Source organism: Strigops habroptila, chromosome 2, assembly GCF_004027225.2.
Source record: "Strigops habroptila isolate Jane chromosome 2, bStrHab1.2.pri, whole genome shotgun sequence".
Classification (NCBI taxonomy): domain Eukaryota; kingdom Metazoa; phylum Chordata; class Aves; order Psittaciformes; family Psittacidae; genus Strigops; species Strigops habroptila.
In genome coordinates, this window is record NC_044278.2 from 54,470,633 (window position 1) to 54,486,788 (window position 16,156).

At 52.5% G+C, this 16,156-nt stretch overlaps 1 protein-coding gene across 2 annotated transcripts; it reads right to left on the reverse strand.

Annotated features, from left to right (window-relative positions):
* Positions 1-482: 482 nt before the first annotated feature.
* SHOX (short stature homeobox) lies at positions 483-10,297 on the reverse strand. 2 transcript variants are annotated; one of them, XM_030476605.1, is made up of 5 exons: positions 9,999-10,297; positions 6,515-6,723; positions 2,269-2,326; positions 2,092-2,180; positions 483-733 (listed from the first exon to the last, which is right to left on the reverse strand). In XM_030476605.1, exons 1-5 carry the CDS (start codon positions 10,270-10,272, stop codon positions 488-490), a joined length of 876 nt encoding a protein of 291 aa, XP_030332465.1. In that variant the 5' UTR covers positions 10,273-10,297; the 3' UTR covers positions 483-487. The 2 variants fall into 2 exon arrangements, with proteins under 2 accessions (XP_030332465.1, XP_030332466.1); XM_030476606.1 differs by lacking the exon at positions 483-733 and adding an exon at positions 1,351-1,401.
* Between the last annotated feature and the right edge of the window lie 5,859 nt (positions 10,298-16,156).

Consider the following 16,156-nt stretch of genomic DNA (forward strand, 5'->3'; position numbering starts at 1 on the left):
GGGTGATTTTTTAACTCTCTTTCCCTCTCTTTCTCTCCTCCCACCTACTTTATCTTCGGCGGAGTCTCTGACTCGTGGGTGCGAGTCCCCAGCCGCGCCGCCGCACGGAGCGCCAACAGCCACCAACGGCTTCCGACGGCCGCCGGGGCCTCCCCTTCTTCGGCCGATTCGCCCCGGGCCGACAAGTCCCTGTTGGGGCTGGGGAGTGGGAAGAAGGCGAGGAAAGCGGCGGAAGGGTGCGGGGGGAAAGGTGTGAGGTGAGGGGTGGCTGCCGCCGAGCGCTCGCAGACCTTGGGGAAGGGGAAAGGGATAAAAACAAAGTAATAAGCAGAAGGCGGCAGGGCGGCCCGGGGAGGAGGAGGAGGAGGAGGATGAGCGGGGTCAGAGCGGCGGTCCGCGCGGGTCACACACACGCCCGCCCGCCCCGGGGTGAGGTGGGGTATGGTGTGGTATGGCATGGGGGGGGGGGGGTCTGGTGTGAAGCGTGTCAGAGCCCCAGGGCCTCGGCGTGCTTCCGGGCCTTCAGCCGCAGGTCGGCGATGCTGGAGTTCTTGCTGTTGCTCTTGGCGGCGGCGGCCACCACGGCGGCGGCGGAAGCGGACTCTGCCAGCGAGGCGATGGGCAGCCCGAAGGGCGGCGGCGGGAACATCAGGTAGGGAGCGTGGGCCGCCAGGTGCGGGTGCAGGTGCGGGTGCGCGTGGGCCACGCCCTCCAGCTGCAGCTGCGCCTGGACCTGCGGGGCGGGACGGCGACGGCAGGGACACGGCGTCAGGCACCGCCGCGGTACCTGCACCGCACCGCACCGCGCCGCGCCCCGCCCCGGAGCGACCGCTCAGCGCAGCCTCCCCGCAAACCTCTGAACGCGGGGCGCGGAGACGCACCTAATCCTCCGCTTGTAAAAACTAAATTAAAAAATATATATACTTTATATATATATATACACGGCCCAACGCACGGGCGCCAAGAAGTGCTAATAGCTAATGTTTATATATATAAAAGCTAAATAGCCAATATATAATAGCAAATTTTTATATACATATAAAAGCTAAATAGCTAATATATATATAATCGCTAATTTTTATATATATATAAAAATATATTATGTTTTTTTCAGGGATCTTTGTTTATACCTTGCGAAAAACTCTTTGGCCACGGGTCCCCTATACACCGGGCTGGTGTTTGCTTTGGAGCTTGCTCGACCTACACAAACACGTGGGGTTGACTGAAAGATTTCGGCTCCGGGTAGGTTCGGGGAGGAGTTGTGGGGGGAAAGGGAGGGAGGGAGTTTATTTATGTATTTAATTATTTTGGTCCAAATATGTCTTAAAAAAAATCAATACAATTAATCTGTCAGCTCCACGTGTCTTTGAGACTGAGAAGGTGGTGGAGGGTCCCTTTGGGCTGGGAAAATCGATTCCTCGATTAATTGACCCAAAAAAAGAAAGGGGGGGGGGGGGAGGATACAAGCGGCGGCTGGAAGCGGAACGGAATTTCACCCCCCTCACCCCGGTTTCCCCCAGCGACCTCCCCCGGGGGGGCCCGGGCCCTGTAACGGCGCCGCTACCGTAGGGAGAGGCCTCGCCAGCTCGCCGGAGAAGGAGGGGGAGAGCGGCAACGCAGGGGTCTGCACGGTTTATTCCCTTCGCCCCCTGAGTAGGAGACCTTCCTCCCGCAGCCCGCTCTGGCACCGAAGCTCACCCTGGGCGGTTCAGGACCGGGCCGGTCCGTCCCCACGGAGTTCCAGGGCACCCCCCAACCCCGGGAGGCCAGCCGGCCTCTGCCACGTCTGCGGGAGGCCCCGAGGCCGAGTGCCAGCGCACGGCAGGCGGCAGCGGGAGAGGGGGGCTTAGCACCGGCGGCGCCTCCCGGGTCCGAGGCCCCCCCGCTCGTCCCCGTCACCGGGCCCGAAGGGCGCTGAGCTCCCGACAGGCGGGCGGGTAGGCGCTCCTTCACGAAGCTTTACAGCCCGTGTTTAATACGTGCCAACTTGTGTATAAATGGCACTTGTAAACGTGTCCGGCTTCCTCCCGTGCGAACGAAAGGGGGTCGGAGCTTGCCGGGGGAAAGGAAAATAAATCCGGAGCTCACTACCTGTTGGAAAGGCATCCTCAGGGCTCCCATATTCACGTAGGGGGCCACTCTGCAGGCGTCTAGGTGGCTGGCGGTTCCCAGGATCACACCTGCGGGGAGAGACGGGGACGGGTGAGCGGCGAAGGCGCCCGGGGCTCCGCTGCCGTCCCCACCTTGCGGCCCGCGGCCCCGACCCACCTTTGTGCATCTGGTTTTCCTGCTTTCGGCACTTTGCTCTCCTGTTCTGGAACCAGACCTGTGGAAAGAAAACGCAAACAAAAACAAAACAACAAAAATATATGGTGGTAGACTAGGCAGCTGCTGAGAGAGGGCTCTCTCAGGGGCCAGGAACGGAGGAGGAGGCGGCGAGGGGCTCCCCACAGCTTTGCTGAGGTCTCTCCTCGGAGCTCAGCCCAGAGGGATGAGGCCCTCAGTGTGCTGCGGTGGGGCTGCTTTTTTTTTTGGGGGGGGGGAGGTCCTGTTCTCTGGTGTGGTTTCTCAGGGGGAGCTGAACCTAGGAGATGAGGATTGCCCTCGCACCCGGGGCACCGGGAGCCAGTCGCTTCGCACCAAGACCCCCATGCCCTCCTTTCTCCCCTGGGCTGGCAGTGGCGGTCCTTGTTTGTGCCACCAGCCCAGAGCAAGGGGCCGCTACCCCAAACACACAAAATAATCCCACCCGCAGGCCGGGTGGGACCCTCGGTCCCTTTCCAGTGACACCTCGGACATCCCGGGGCCAGCCCGCCGGGGCCAGCTCGAGCTCCGGGTCTGGTCCTAAGGGACCGGACCGTCTGCCCTCTCCCAAGCTGGGCTTAGGGATGGTGAAGCTCTCCGAGAAGATGCTAGATATCGAACTTGCGCAAAAGGGTCTAAATCATTCCCCGCTCCCCAAACATTAAAAAAAAGCAAACCCCCCTTCTGCAGCCTCCTGGACAGACAAGAGCACCATCTTTGCAGGCTGGGTGTAAAGAAGCGCTTATGCGCCTGCCCGAGAACTGCCTGCAATCCAACAATCCTGCTCCAGCTCCAGCCGTTCCGACTGCAACGAACGTAGAGCTGACCGCTGCGCCTCCCCTGCCCCTTTTCTAGGGGTATTCCAGACCCTTCTTACTTTTCCCCTTCCGACTTTCTCGGTTTCGCGGCTCTCCCCAAACGATCGTCAGAGGCACGGACCAGAATGTTTCGCTGGCCCTTATCCTTACACCAAAATCTAGCGACTATGGACAAACATTGACTTTCACCGCTGATAAAATCTCGTAGCTGAGTAAACACCTACAACCTTTGATGTTCTTGCACTTGCCAAGAGCTCATACGGTTAATTAATACTAACTGCACTTCCTACATCAAATTTTCCCTTCAAGCTTTCTTCAATTGCCTTAATGATGGTCATTTACAACGGAGTAATTAGTGCAAAGAAAGGCTTCCAAAGGCATTAATTACCTCGGGTACCTCAGTGATTTTCTTATGTAGGAATTGGCCTTCTCTGATTTGGAGCACCATTTTGCCTGCCTAGGGTGGCCAGGGGGGAGCGTGAAGCCGACGGGCGCTCTGCGGACCGATGGACCGACCGGCCGACAGACAGACCAGACCCGTTCCCACTCCCCATCGCCCTGCGGCCAGCGTAGCCCTCCCCGCGCCGACCGGGCACCGCTGCTGCCTCCCTGCCCTGAAACACCCATCTCGGCACAAGCCTGTTTTTCCCTACGAGCAATATGCCAGTATTAACAATGTACAGCGCTTCTCCCTTTAACCGGGCCTTTAGGGATTATATATATACACTTTAAAATACGAGCATGCAAAATATCATCTTGCTGCAGCGACAATAATACTTTTTTTTTTTCCCCACGATTGTAAATCCTTGCAGGAAATCTCCTTGTGTGTGTTCCCCACGCCCCCCGCCAAAGTAGTGTAAATTGTCAGAAGGAATTTAAGCAGCGTTTAAACAACTTCTCTTGCAAATCAGAACATCCTTCAACCAGAAATTATATTTAAATCTGGGAAACGAAGTGCCCTTTCCCTTTAGCTATGAAAAAATAAGGTTATGAGGAATAAAAGTGATGAATTAGCCACTGCGTTAAGCGATAATAAATCAGGCTTGGTGTGATTCACGATCAATTCCAATTAGTCATGAATATGCTAAGTAAAGCACAGTACACTGTTTTAGACAGTTATTTCTTCATTAAGGATCACTCAGTGATTTCTTTCACAAATGCTCTAATCTGATTTCCTTTTGATTTCCATTAGAGACAGTGAATAATGACATTTAATTTAGCCCTGCACCATAAACCCAAAGATATTTGTTGTAATTGAATTACTGCCTGCTCCTCACTATGGTCTCATAACTTTCAATTATAACCCTGACAGCTGGGTGATATGAGTTTCCAGTACAACACTAAAAATAAAAGGTTAATAAGGACTAGCTACCATAGGAGCTTCAATTTATTTACAGCAAATTTCCACACTAAATTGAAACTATATCCTTTAACAGCAAGGGACAAGTGATTCAAATAGGAATTAGAGAACAATTCTGAAAGTATTAAAACCCCCCAACTTTCCCTTTTCCCCACTTCTTTTTTCTGCTTCCATTACTGACGGGTATCAAACTCTCTGCTTATTTCCTAATTAATTATCAATTTTCTCTCTTTTTCTTTCCTTTTTTTTTTTTTTTTTCCTTGGTGTGCTCTTTTAAGATCTGCAAGCACTTGAAGCACCAATTTTCCTGTAACTATGAACATCCTGTTAAGGTGCTGCTCAGTAATAAAGTACTTGAAAGAAAGAGTGCAGAATTCAATTACAAGTAATTTATTTTTATAGAAACAGTACATCAAGGCCTTGGAAAGATATTACAGAGCCCAAGTAAGAAGATCTGGGAAGATGACATAAGAGTTGATGTCCCCTTCAGCAAAAGTTTAATCTTTTCATTAATTTATATGCTGTGGTTAGATCAATCTTCCAGGAGCAAGTAGGCCAGCAGCACTCTGAACCCCTGCAAGCCACCCTTCCTAAGACATGTGCCCGGCACCATCCCTCGCTCTGCTTGCTTTATACTGAGAAAGGCAGGAGCTGAGGGGAGAAAAGAGCCTTTAAAATATAAATAAATAAACCAAAACAAGAAGGAAAACAACCTAGCTACTCTATTTATTTCAGGAAATGCCCCCAGGAGGCAGCTGTTTGAAGAGAGGTAGTGCTTTACTCAGGCAAGGGCTGCTGAGGAGCGGGCCCTGCCTGCCTGCTCCTCCTGGGGGGTCGTGCTTGGGGGGGGGGTACACGAGCCAGCTTCTCTCCCCACACTAGCTCGGGGCTGGATTTCTCCTCCTTTCACTGTGCCCTGGGGATGAAGGTAGGCACGGAGACCTCCTCCACCTGTGCCCACATACCCACACTCACGCTTGTGCATCTCCACGCAAGCACATGTATAGACACTATACATCTGCACGTGCACCTACACCTCTGGGGTGTGAAGGCAGTTTGTTTAGTGGAGGGGCTGTCTTGGTGGCTTTTCCTTCTTGTGTTTTGGTTTGGTTTAGGGTCTGTTGGGCCAAGCACAGGGTTATAACCCAAGGAGGGATTTCCTTCAGGTTTCTCCTGCTTTGGGCCTGCTCAGAGAGCCACAGGTTGATCTTAGTAATTGCATTTATACATATATATATACACACACATCTCTTTGGAAAGACATTCCCTAAATGGCTTAAGGGAGGAGGGAGGTTGGTATTTTTCCCCTACACCAAACCAAAACTCTAATCTTAAAATAATCAGTGTGGAGCCACCCAAACAGACCCTACCTGATGGCCCCAAAACTGCAGCAACCCGGACCATTTTTTCAAGGTTTCCAAGGCTAATTGGTGTTTAGCTGGATCTGAAGCAGGGCGGGAGGGCCGGAGGGAGACTCCAGCAGATGGGGTGCTATGCATTCATATGCCTGTGTGCGAATCAGAGCGGGCACCTTTCCGCAGGCTTTGGCTAATCCTGTCCCTCTGCACCCAAACCGTCTAGCCTTATTCACAGCGGTTGTTTCCTGGGCGCTTTTTTTCCATAACGGCCCCATGAAAGAAGGAGGGGGAAGAAAGTGAGGATTAAGGGGGAGTTAATGGCACGTTTGCAAGGAAAAGTATAATAATTGCGAAAAAATAGCTAGTTGCTCGGTTATTAGAGACTTGTCAACGCTATCACCACCCTGCCATCACCACCCCAAAATTAAAAAAAAAAAAAAAAAAAAGAAATTAAACCGCCTTCCTAGAAAACGCAATGCACGGACAGACATTCCTAAAGCAGAATTACTGTTTGGCAGGACAGGTACAGCGGAGTTGCAAACAGCTTCCCCCATCACACGTGTCGTCTCTGCCTTCACCTCCCCGCTCTGGATGAAACGGGGCACTGTGCTAGGATCCGCTGGCAGTTAGGAAGTGAGGTGAGGACGTTTCCAGGAACAGAGCCTTTCTCTTACCTGAACCCTAGCTTCAGACAGTCCCAGCCTCTGGCTTAGTTCCTCCCTCATGAAGGCATCCGGATAGTGAGTCTCATCAAAAAGTCTTTCCAGCTCATTCAGCTGCTCTAGTGTGAAATTGGTTCTGCTCCTCCTTTGTTTGAGCTTGGTCTGTCCATCTTCGTCTTCTGACTTCACATCTTCCCTCTTCTCTTTGCACTCGTAGATCCCTGCGGGGAGGGGGAAGGAGAAAACGACACTGAGCCTCCCCTCGCACCTCTCCGAAGTTTCTCTCCGCAGCACACGGGGGGCTCCTCCCTCCCTTCCCTTCTTCCCCACACTCAAACCAACCTGTGCGGGCACTCGGCGCGCGGGACGGCGGATCCCCGGGCCTGGCTGGGCCCGGCAGGCCGGAGAGGCGAGCGGGGCCCGGGGGTACAGGGCCGGGCTGAACCCCGCTGCCAGCTCCGCACCGGGCAGGGGCACCTCGCCGCCCGGCCGGAGGGACGGAGAAAGGAAGGGAAGGAAGGAGCCGCTCTGCGTTGCCTGGCTGATGCCCCATCAACAAAACTATATATATCGATATAATTTTATTTTCTTTCCAGGACGAGGAGGAAGCCGTGCCGCCGGTTGGCACAGGCAGCTCGGGAAAGGAGCTAGTAGGAAAACCGCCTGTTCTCCGGTACTTCCAGGCGGTGGGAACAGGAGAGGGAGCGGGAGTTCTCCTTCACCTTTTTCTCCCAAAGTAATATAGAGGGTTATGTAAGAAGCTCCCCGCCGCTGTCATGGTGAAGGCACAGTGAAAATACTTGCCTCGTAAAAGAAACTTTCCATGGGCCTGAGACAGAGATCGTCCTTCCGTCTCCCCTCTATCACCACTTCTTCCCCCAAACACTTGCCGGCAGGTCGAAACCGCCAGGGCTACGGGCCTGGACGGCCAGGAGTGGGGAGCTGGCTCAAGGGCCAGGGGTGACCCCCAGCCCTCCGAAACAGCAGATTCCACTCCTCATCCCAGTTCTCATGGAGCCCAACAAGGCTCGGGGCGAGCTTGTCCCTGGCAGAGGAAAGGAGGACTGGGGAGGCAGCGGAGAAAAAGTTGCCTCTTTTTTTGTCTTGGAGGGGAATTTATTTTGCTTTGGCAAAATACCTTTCTTTCCTCCTTCCCTCCCGCCCCCCACTTTGCCTTAATTCCAGGAGGCCTAACGCACCGTCCCTCTTTTAAATCCTGCTAACGAAAAGAGGATCGATGCTGCAGCAAGCGACACTTTTAGAGCCTGAACCGGTTCCCAGGGATCCCCTGCCCACCCCGGGGAGCACATCCAGCGCGGGCACCGGCGGAGTCTCGGGACCCGCCTGCTCCGACTGCTGCCTTTGTCCTGCTTCACCTTCTGGCTTCCGGGCCGCGTGGGGCTGGGGAGAGGGGTGGGGGGGAAGCCACATCTGCAGATAATCCCGAATTAAATCTTTTTTTCTTCACCAAATACACATGTATTGTATTTGTATATATGTGTGTGTATACACAAACACGACTGTACGCATGCACATATATATATATTTACCTATGTACTTGGGGGCATCCCAAAACGCAAATGACTGACTGCAAATCGTAAGTTAATTGAACGTAATAAGACGTCCTGAACTGCATCTGTGCTTAAGCAAGGCGGGGACCCAAGCCGAAGAGCTCGTTTTCTCTTCCGAAAAGAAAACTGTCCCTGGGCGTATAACCTTTCCTCCGGCCTGGATATCGGCTGCAGAAAACTTTGGGAAGGGTCTGGCCTCAGGAGGGGGGTGTTCGCCGCTTGGGTTTAGCGGCGTTTTGTTAGCGTTTCTCCTGGAAGGGGAACCCCTGTGAAAAGACGAGGGTGCTCACCCAGCAAATGCCTAGGGAAAACTAGGCGCATTCAAAAGCTCCGTCTCCTTTCGGAGATCCGAGACTACAGCATGTCCGTGATAGGTATGAAATATTAACTAGCACATCGGTGGGACTGAAATCACACGCCGGAATCAGTTGAAATTAGACTGAAACCTGGCATGAATTTAAACTGTCACAAGCATCTCAGTTCCTTCCAACTCCTCCCTTCCATCCCCACCTTCAGCCCCTCTCCACAGATTAGATGAGCTAAATATACAAGACAGAATTTCGATACACAGGGAAAAGGGAAAGTGGCAAAGATGGGTGGTTTTATTTCGTTCGCATTATATTTTTTAAATATATTTTTATTTTCCTGCTTTTTTTTTTTTTTAAACCATCTCCTGTGCGAATGATGATTCCTTTAAACTGAACCCTCTCGTTTTGCAATCTCTCGACTAGAGAAGGAAAATCAGCCGCTCTGAGCGGCACTGGCTTGTGCAGAAATATGGGTACCCGAATATGAGATTATGCCCCGTCCTTCTGTTTGGGGAGCGTGGATGGAAAAGAAGAGGATATTAAATAAGCGTTCCGGCTGTAAATTAAATTGCCTTTAGCCCAGTGTTATATTAAACAAGATCAAACAGTAGGAAACAGCTGAAAGACTGGTTGTTGTTCCCTAACCTATTAACCGGTTTTTATTACCCCAAGCTAGCCAGTAGCTCCCCAAGCAGGTCCACCTGTCTAACTTGCCTAGAGACACTTTCTCAACTTTCTAACCCCTCCACCCTTTTTATTCTCTCCTTCCCCTGCGAGCCTGTGCGGGATTTTTAGTTGACTTGGTTTAAAAATTGTTTTTTAATTCAATTTCTTTCCCCTAAATGAAGGAATGGCTGTTTCCCCCTTGGGCCCCGGGCAGGCCGGGGGGATGCGGTGCTGCCCAGGCCCAGGTGAGAAGGGCAGGAGGGGGCCGAGGGACCAGGCTTCAGGGCCGGTCGGTGCCTCTCTCCGTGGGAATGTTCCGTCTCACCGGGCCCGGGCAGCTCCCCCGGAGCTAAGCTCCTTCCTCCTCTGACTAGGACAGTCTGACCAACACAAGACAAAATGTCCAGGGAGAGCCCTCTCCACATCCAGCTTTCTCCCAGAAGAAGCAGCAGCAGCAGCATCCTGACGGCCCGGAAGCAGGAAGAGCAGGTCTCTCATGCATTAAGACTCCCCGGACAAGGTTTCTTCGTACAAAAATACACAGGCAGACAAAAATGTCTGACGTCCTGGGCTGCCCCCTTCCCCGGGGCGAGCGAATGCCTAACGCACCGGACCGATTTCGGATGTGAACGGGGGCCGGCTCGAGGAGGAAGGGGGAAGGGGGATGGGGAGGGGGGGTAAAAGGACCGAAGTTGCGGGTTATTTTTCACTGCTATGTTCGCGTTATGGTGCAGGCATCTGTGTTTCTAAGCCTATATTCCCGTCGCTGCGGGAGGCAGGCGGCCGGAGGAAGGAGGCAGGATGCGAGAGGCGAGCCCGCTCCCCCCGCCGGCGCCGGGGCTGGGGCCAGGGCCGGCTCAGCCCTGCTGCGGAGCGCCGGGGGCTGCCGGGGAGGGGGCCGGTGTTGCCGGTGAGGGTCGCGGGGCGGAGGGAGCCCAACCCTGCTCTTACCTTCTGCCGTCCTGCCCGTGCTGAACTCCTTCAGTTTGTCCTTGTCGCTCTCTACGTGGTCTTTGAAAAGATGCACCGGGCAATGGTTGCTGCTCTCGGTCATGTCCTGCAGGTTAGAGTCAGAGTTTCCAAGCTCCCTTGAGCGAGCCAACCCACTCTCCAAAACTTCCCTGTACGTGATCGTCTCCTTCTTGTTGCTGCTGCCACTGCTGCTGCTGCTCTCTTTGCTTTTCTGGTCGAAAGATTTGGATACAAAAGCTGTAAGTTCTTCCATGGCTGCCCGGTGATCTTATCCACAGAGATCCACTTGTTTGCAGTCGGAGATGTGGCCGTCCTCCGCACGCTGTTTTTGCACGTAGAAGATGGGCTGTATAGGGTTAGATCACTCCTGCTGTTATTTATGCCTTTCAATTTGAGATCACACTATTTATACATGGCTACCTCAGCCCAACCCCCAGCTCTCCCTGTCTCCAGCAATTACTGACTGCTCCATAGTCGCAGGCGGACTCCGAGCAGCTATCTCCCCCACCTCAGTCCAGCAATTGGCTTTCTTTTCATTTCATCACTCTTTGGCATCTTTGCACCTTGATTTAGGGAGGCAAAGAGGCAACGGCGAAAAAGAGGGAGAGAGAGAGAGAGGGGAGAGAGAGAGAGAAGAATAAAAGGGAGGGAGGGGGGAAGAGGAAAACATGAAAATAGGTATCTGCATTCTGTAAGCGGCTTGCAGAAATGAAAGTCGAGGAAGACTTAATTGATTGTAAGGACATCCTGTGCGTGGCAACACTGTGAGTAAAAACGGACCCACAGCTAATCAAATAACTATGCTCCTGCAATTAAATGTATCGCTGTCAAGAGGAAAAGAAAATGAGTGTTCAATAAAAAAAAGGTAATGAATAAAAAGCCGGAGATGTGCATTTGTTGTAATCATTGGAAATTCTACCTGGTTTGCTATTTGGCTAATTTCTCTAATATCAATGGTCAAAACGATCGGCGAACCAAAAATGCTGTTTTAAAAGTGTTGCCTGATTTGGCGGGTGGGGGGTGCGCGGAAGGGGGGAACGCGTGTTGCAGTTAAACGAGTTGTGGGGTGTCTCGGAGCTCCGTGTCGGTGTGTTCGGAGGGTTTGGAGGGGGTTGCTTGCCTGGGGGGTAAGAGGGGAAGGGTGGATCCATAGGTAGGGGGGCTCTCCAGATGCGCCTAAATGTTGTAGGTTCTGTTTTCTTGTTTAATGTTATTACGTTGTCTGAAGGTACTGTTGGGGAAAATTAAAACCTAAACCGTTTCTTTGGCGGTAGAGCTGTCCTGCTGCGTGCAGCAGAGGGGTGATTTGTTAACACGAGAGTTTGTGAGCGACAAATAGAGCACTAAATCCTGTTCTTTCTTCTTTCTTCCCCCCCCCCCCCCCCCCCCCTTCTTCTCCCTAACGAAACATATCCTGCCGGGTTTAGGATAGGAATGGCAATAATTTCCCCACCTTGTTCTTGGTAGGTTGCCGTTATTTTTATTGTACTCTTGGAATAATTATTATTCCCGTGCGCTGGAATAGCTGCCCGAAATTCAGCCCCAGATAACAGCGGCTGCATTTCCAGAGCCAACCCGCCCCGCCTCATCCTCATGCAGAGCCGACTTCCCACCTATTTAGTTATTTCTACCTCCTCTCCTCGGGCTTTAACGCCGAGGGTTATATGGTATTTGGTGGAATTTTGGCTTCTCGTCGTTTGGCTTTTTGCGTCCTTCGCGTTCCTTCTCCTGCCTCGAGTTGGAGATAACGAGAGCCCACCACCATCACGCCACCCTCTGCTCTGAGTCGCAACCTCGCCGGAGCAAGGGGCCATTGTTTCTGTTCCGGGGGAGCGCGGGACTGCGCCGAAAATTATTAGAAAATTAAAACACTAAAAATACATTTAATTAATCCAAAGGTGCCCCCAGCACCCGTGTTAACACCTCCCCATGAGGGTGGGGGGGAATAATAATCGAGGAAGCAATTAATAAACGGCTTAAAAAAAAAAAAAAAAGAAAAAAAAATCAATCTCCCCCTGTGTGAATTTAAAATGATTATCTAGGGGACAAGGATTGATCATTTGATCTCGGCATTGCGGATATCCCTGACATTTATTATATTGTTGTGTCTCGGTGTCATCCTTCCTCCAGAGTTCATTTAACAAGTGAGGGAGCCGAGGAAGCCTTACAACTTAACAAACAGGTCTTGTCATCTCAAACGCCAATCAAATCCCAGGCTCTAATGTATATCACACGGCACCACATAAATAATAAAGGCAAACGATAGACGTGGGAGTAACGTATGGCTGAGGAAGGATCCCGGCACGGCGCACTGCTTGTGCCTCTCTCGTGCAGTCCGCGCGTGTAAAGGGCTCGCGTGGATTGTCGCGCATGCTGGTGGCGAGGGGGTCGCGGGCACACGCGGGGACAGGGGCACGGAGAGGCTCCGGGGGGCTGAGCAGCCGCCAACAGGGAAACTTTCGCCAGCCCTCGGCATCGCCCCCACCCGCGTCCTGCCTCTCTCTCAGCAAACACGGTTGGATGAATACTTCCTGGCTCCGCTTCCCTCTCCGCTTCCCCAGCCCCGCGATGGCACGGTGCGCTTCGGCACGGTGAACTGGCACCCCCTCCTCCGGACCCCCCACTTCTTTCCTCCTCGCCCCGCAGCATACGCGTGTCCGGGTGCACTCTTCTCCCGGAGACCCCCGGGCCCCTTCTGCCCCCTAGGACAGGGGCAAATCCAGCCCTCTTAAAACAGAGGGGGGAAAGCCCTGTTGCCCCTATCCCTCCCCATCCCTCCCCGCTTCCCGGCAGCGAGGAAGCACCCGGTGAAAAAGCCGGTCCCCCGTCCCCCCCCGCCTCCCGCAGCCCGCGGGGCGCAGCTTGGCCCGGGGCAGCCACCGGGCGCGCCGGGCGCGCAAGTTGCGCGGCAACCCGTGGCCCACCGCCACTCGCCGTCCCCGACGACAGCGGGGAGGCAGCAAGGGGGAACCCGGCAGAAGGGGGAAACTTGCCTCAGACTCGCTCCGAAAGCGAAAAGCGAAACAAAGCACCGGAAAGGGAAAAGGGGGGGAGAGGGAGGAAAGAGGGAAATAATTATTTAAAAAAAAAAAAAAAAGAAAAAGACGAAGAAGCAGCGGTTCATAGTTGTAACCCTCCCTGGGATCCGGCCGCTGCCCCACGACGCGGACCCCAACGGGGACGGGCGGCGGAAGGCGCGGACAGGCCCACGGGCGCGCACGGCCTCACTGCGCGCTCCGCGCAGCTTTGCAAGGGATGAGGGGCCCGTCCTGGCCCGTCCCTTCCCGGTGGGGCGGCGCGGAGGGGGTCCGGGCCCCCCCGCAGCCCGCAGCCTGGCTGGCAGCTAGGGCACGAGGTGTGGCTGTAGGCTAAAGTGAGGGGCACTTTTGACCCCGCTGCAAACTTTGGCTGCGAGTTCAGAGGGGAATTAGGCTTATTGCTGCTCCTGATAACGGGCTGGGGAGGAGGGACGGATGGAGGGAGGGAAGGAAGCAGGGAGGGAGAAAGGGAGGGAAGGAGCTGCCGTCCAAATCCCATTCCCTTGCAGGCACGGAGCTCCTGGGACCTTGTCGTAGTAACACTGAGAATTCACCAGCGCCCCTCAAGAGCTGCCTCCGGCTCAGCTTCTCACCCCGAGTAACCCCCGGCTCAGCTCGGAACCCCGGGTACCCCTTTGCGGCGGCACAAGCCACCTCGCTCTCCCTGCTCCCCGGTTCCCCCCAGCCCCTCTCAGAACCGGCCACCAGCGGTATGTTGAGGACTCCTCTAGCAGGGGCACCCTCCCTGGGGCACCTGCGGGACACCGGGACTCCAAATCCTTCGCCCCCTCCCTCCTTTCCCACCGCCCCGGGGCACCGGACCGGAGTCCTGCGCCCTGGTGGGCCTCCTAACTTGACAAACGGGGGTCCCGCTCGTTCCACACCCCCTCTCTTTCCCTTCTCCTCACTTGCCCCCCCGCCGCCCTACGAGGCCGAGCCCCGCCCCCGGCCCCCCGGCAGAGCCAAGCCCGCCCCGGGCCGCCTCCTCCCTGGCCGCCTCCGGCGGTCGGTGTCCGGCCCGGCGTGCTGCCCACCCTGCGGGATAGGAGCGCGAGGGGACCTTTGGCAGTCGGGAATCTCGCCCTGGCAGAGAACAGCCCCGGACCCGGTGCCTCAGAAGAGGGTTTATTTAAAGCGGTACCAACACACGTGTTAGTTTTTATTCCTCTTTCAAAGGAACCTCTTGAGCATCGCGGTTTTTCTCTAAGTTAGACGAGAGAGACGATTATGAATGCGTTTGAGCGTCGCATTAGCTTTAAGCATATCCAAGGCGAAGTATTGGATTTCATATTTATAAGAGGAATTTACATTTGTATATTGGCTCATGGCGTGACGTAGGGCGAGACCGATTTCCCCTCTCCCTCCCCCCCAGATTCAGCTTATTTTGGTCGAATTGGGGCAAATAAGCAAACAGGAAAAATCATGAGTTTAATCTACGTTTTAATAAGCGTTGACCCGAAGAGCGAGATTTTGTTGAGTAGATAACTGAGTCCCCTTTCCCCGTCTCCCTCCCTTCTTCCCTCCCTCCTTCTCTCTCGTGATTAATTCAGAGACTGTAATCATGGACATTGTACATCAAACCTTTCTGCTCACGCTACAGACTCCTGCAGATTTTTATTGGTTTACATGAAAGCGAGTAAACATATTTCAGAGGATGCCCTTTCAATCTGGCTCCATTTCCAAGGCACATAATTCCAAGGACAATTTGTTTTAATAATAAGAATGGATGCAGTGTTAATGGTTTTCAATTTGTGTTTAAAAAAAAAAAAACAAAAAAACAACCAACATTAAATATTTATAAGTATCGATCGAGGGTTTCAGGGTTTTACAGACGTCTTAACACATTTCATAGATGGGATTTTTTTTTTTTTTTTTAATTTAGAAACCTGCGTCGTAGCCTCTTTTATGCTGTTTATTGATTTAAGCAACATCCGTGTCTCAAGTGAGAGACTAATAGATTTTCATTAAAATAGGCTCTCTTAATCCTGATTGTGAATGGATATGATTGATCCATCCAGCACACTACACATCTATAATATTAATAAAGGACATTATCATGGCAGGACTTGCTTTTCCGTCATCAGGGCACTTTCCCCCACCACCACACTCCTTGCAAGCTTGAAGATTTATTTGGGAGCTGTAAAACGGCCCACAGGAGGGAAACGCGTTGGGAAGAATACAGTTTTATATTAGATTTTTTTTTTTTTCTTTTTGTAGCTTCAGTGGAAATATTTATTAAAAAAAAAAAAAAATCTACAAGCCGCTGTGGCGACATATGGTGAAAATTACAACGGTTTCCCCGCAAATCTAATCTTAAAACATTTATGTTGAGCTTTATTTTTAGAAAAACATTTTTTTAAAGGGGAGAAAATCAATCTTGTCTGAAAAGTTAAAAGAAGAACATTCGAAAGGCTCGAGTTTAAACCAACAACAGCCTCCTTCCCCGGCTGGGGCTGCTCGGCGAGCACCATACCTGCCGAGTAGGTTCCGAAGTGGCCGGGACAGGAGCGCCTGCAGTAATTAATGGAGTGTGACATAAATGCTAAGGGCTTAATTGTCTTTATTGCGACTTGTAGCAACGCAACCGAAGGGATCCATTAATTCAATACAAAACCACACAAACGCGCTCCTCTCCCCTGCAACGGAGGCACATGTAAACACACACACGCTCATCGTCTCTTCTCTATCACAATTATCATTATTTTTCTTTTAAAAGCTGCATCTTTCCAGCTCCATGAATTACTCATCTATTCACTACAGGCAGCCCAGACGCGTTCAAATCCTCACTCACCTACTTTTACTTCTGGAAAATCAAACATTCACGTGGTGAATCGCAATGAGCAATCGCCTGTGTATATAATTAATTACCATGTAGTGGGCGAGCACAACGGGCGAGTAGCCCCCTTGATTTCAGTCGCCCTGTCTAACTCGAGCAGGATTGGAAGAGTCTATGCGAAAAAAACGCTGAGAAAGAAGGGGGAAAGGAAAAAGTTTCGAGCTGTAAAGTTTGTACTGCTTTTGCAACACAAAATACACACAGAGAGAATTGTTTGCCTCCTCCAGTAATCTGCGAGGGATGCTGCTATTTTGAACTCTGTA

What these genes read in the sequence shown, in the direction of transcription:
- SHOX (XM_030476605.1), bottom strand. Translation starts at nt 10,272, where the DNA reads ATGGAAGAACTTACAGCTTTTGTATCCAAATCTTTCGACCAGAAAAGC. An exon ending in TGTCTGAAGCTAGGGTTCAG is followed by an intron (nt 2,327 to 6,514) that starts GTAAGAGAAAGG and finishes TTCTTTCCACAG; the next exon opens with GTCTGGTTCCAGAACAGGAG. An exon ending in TGAGGATGCCTTTCCAACAG is followed by an intron (nt 734 to 2,091) that starts GTAGTGAGCTCC and finishes CCCGCCCCGCAG; the next exon opens with GTCCAGGCGCAGCTGCAGCT.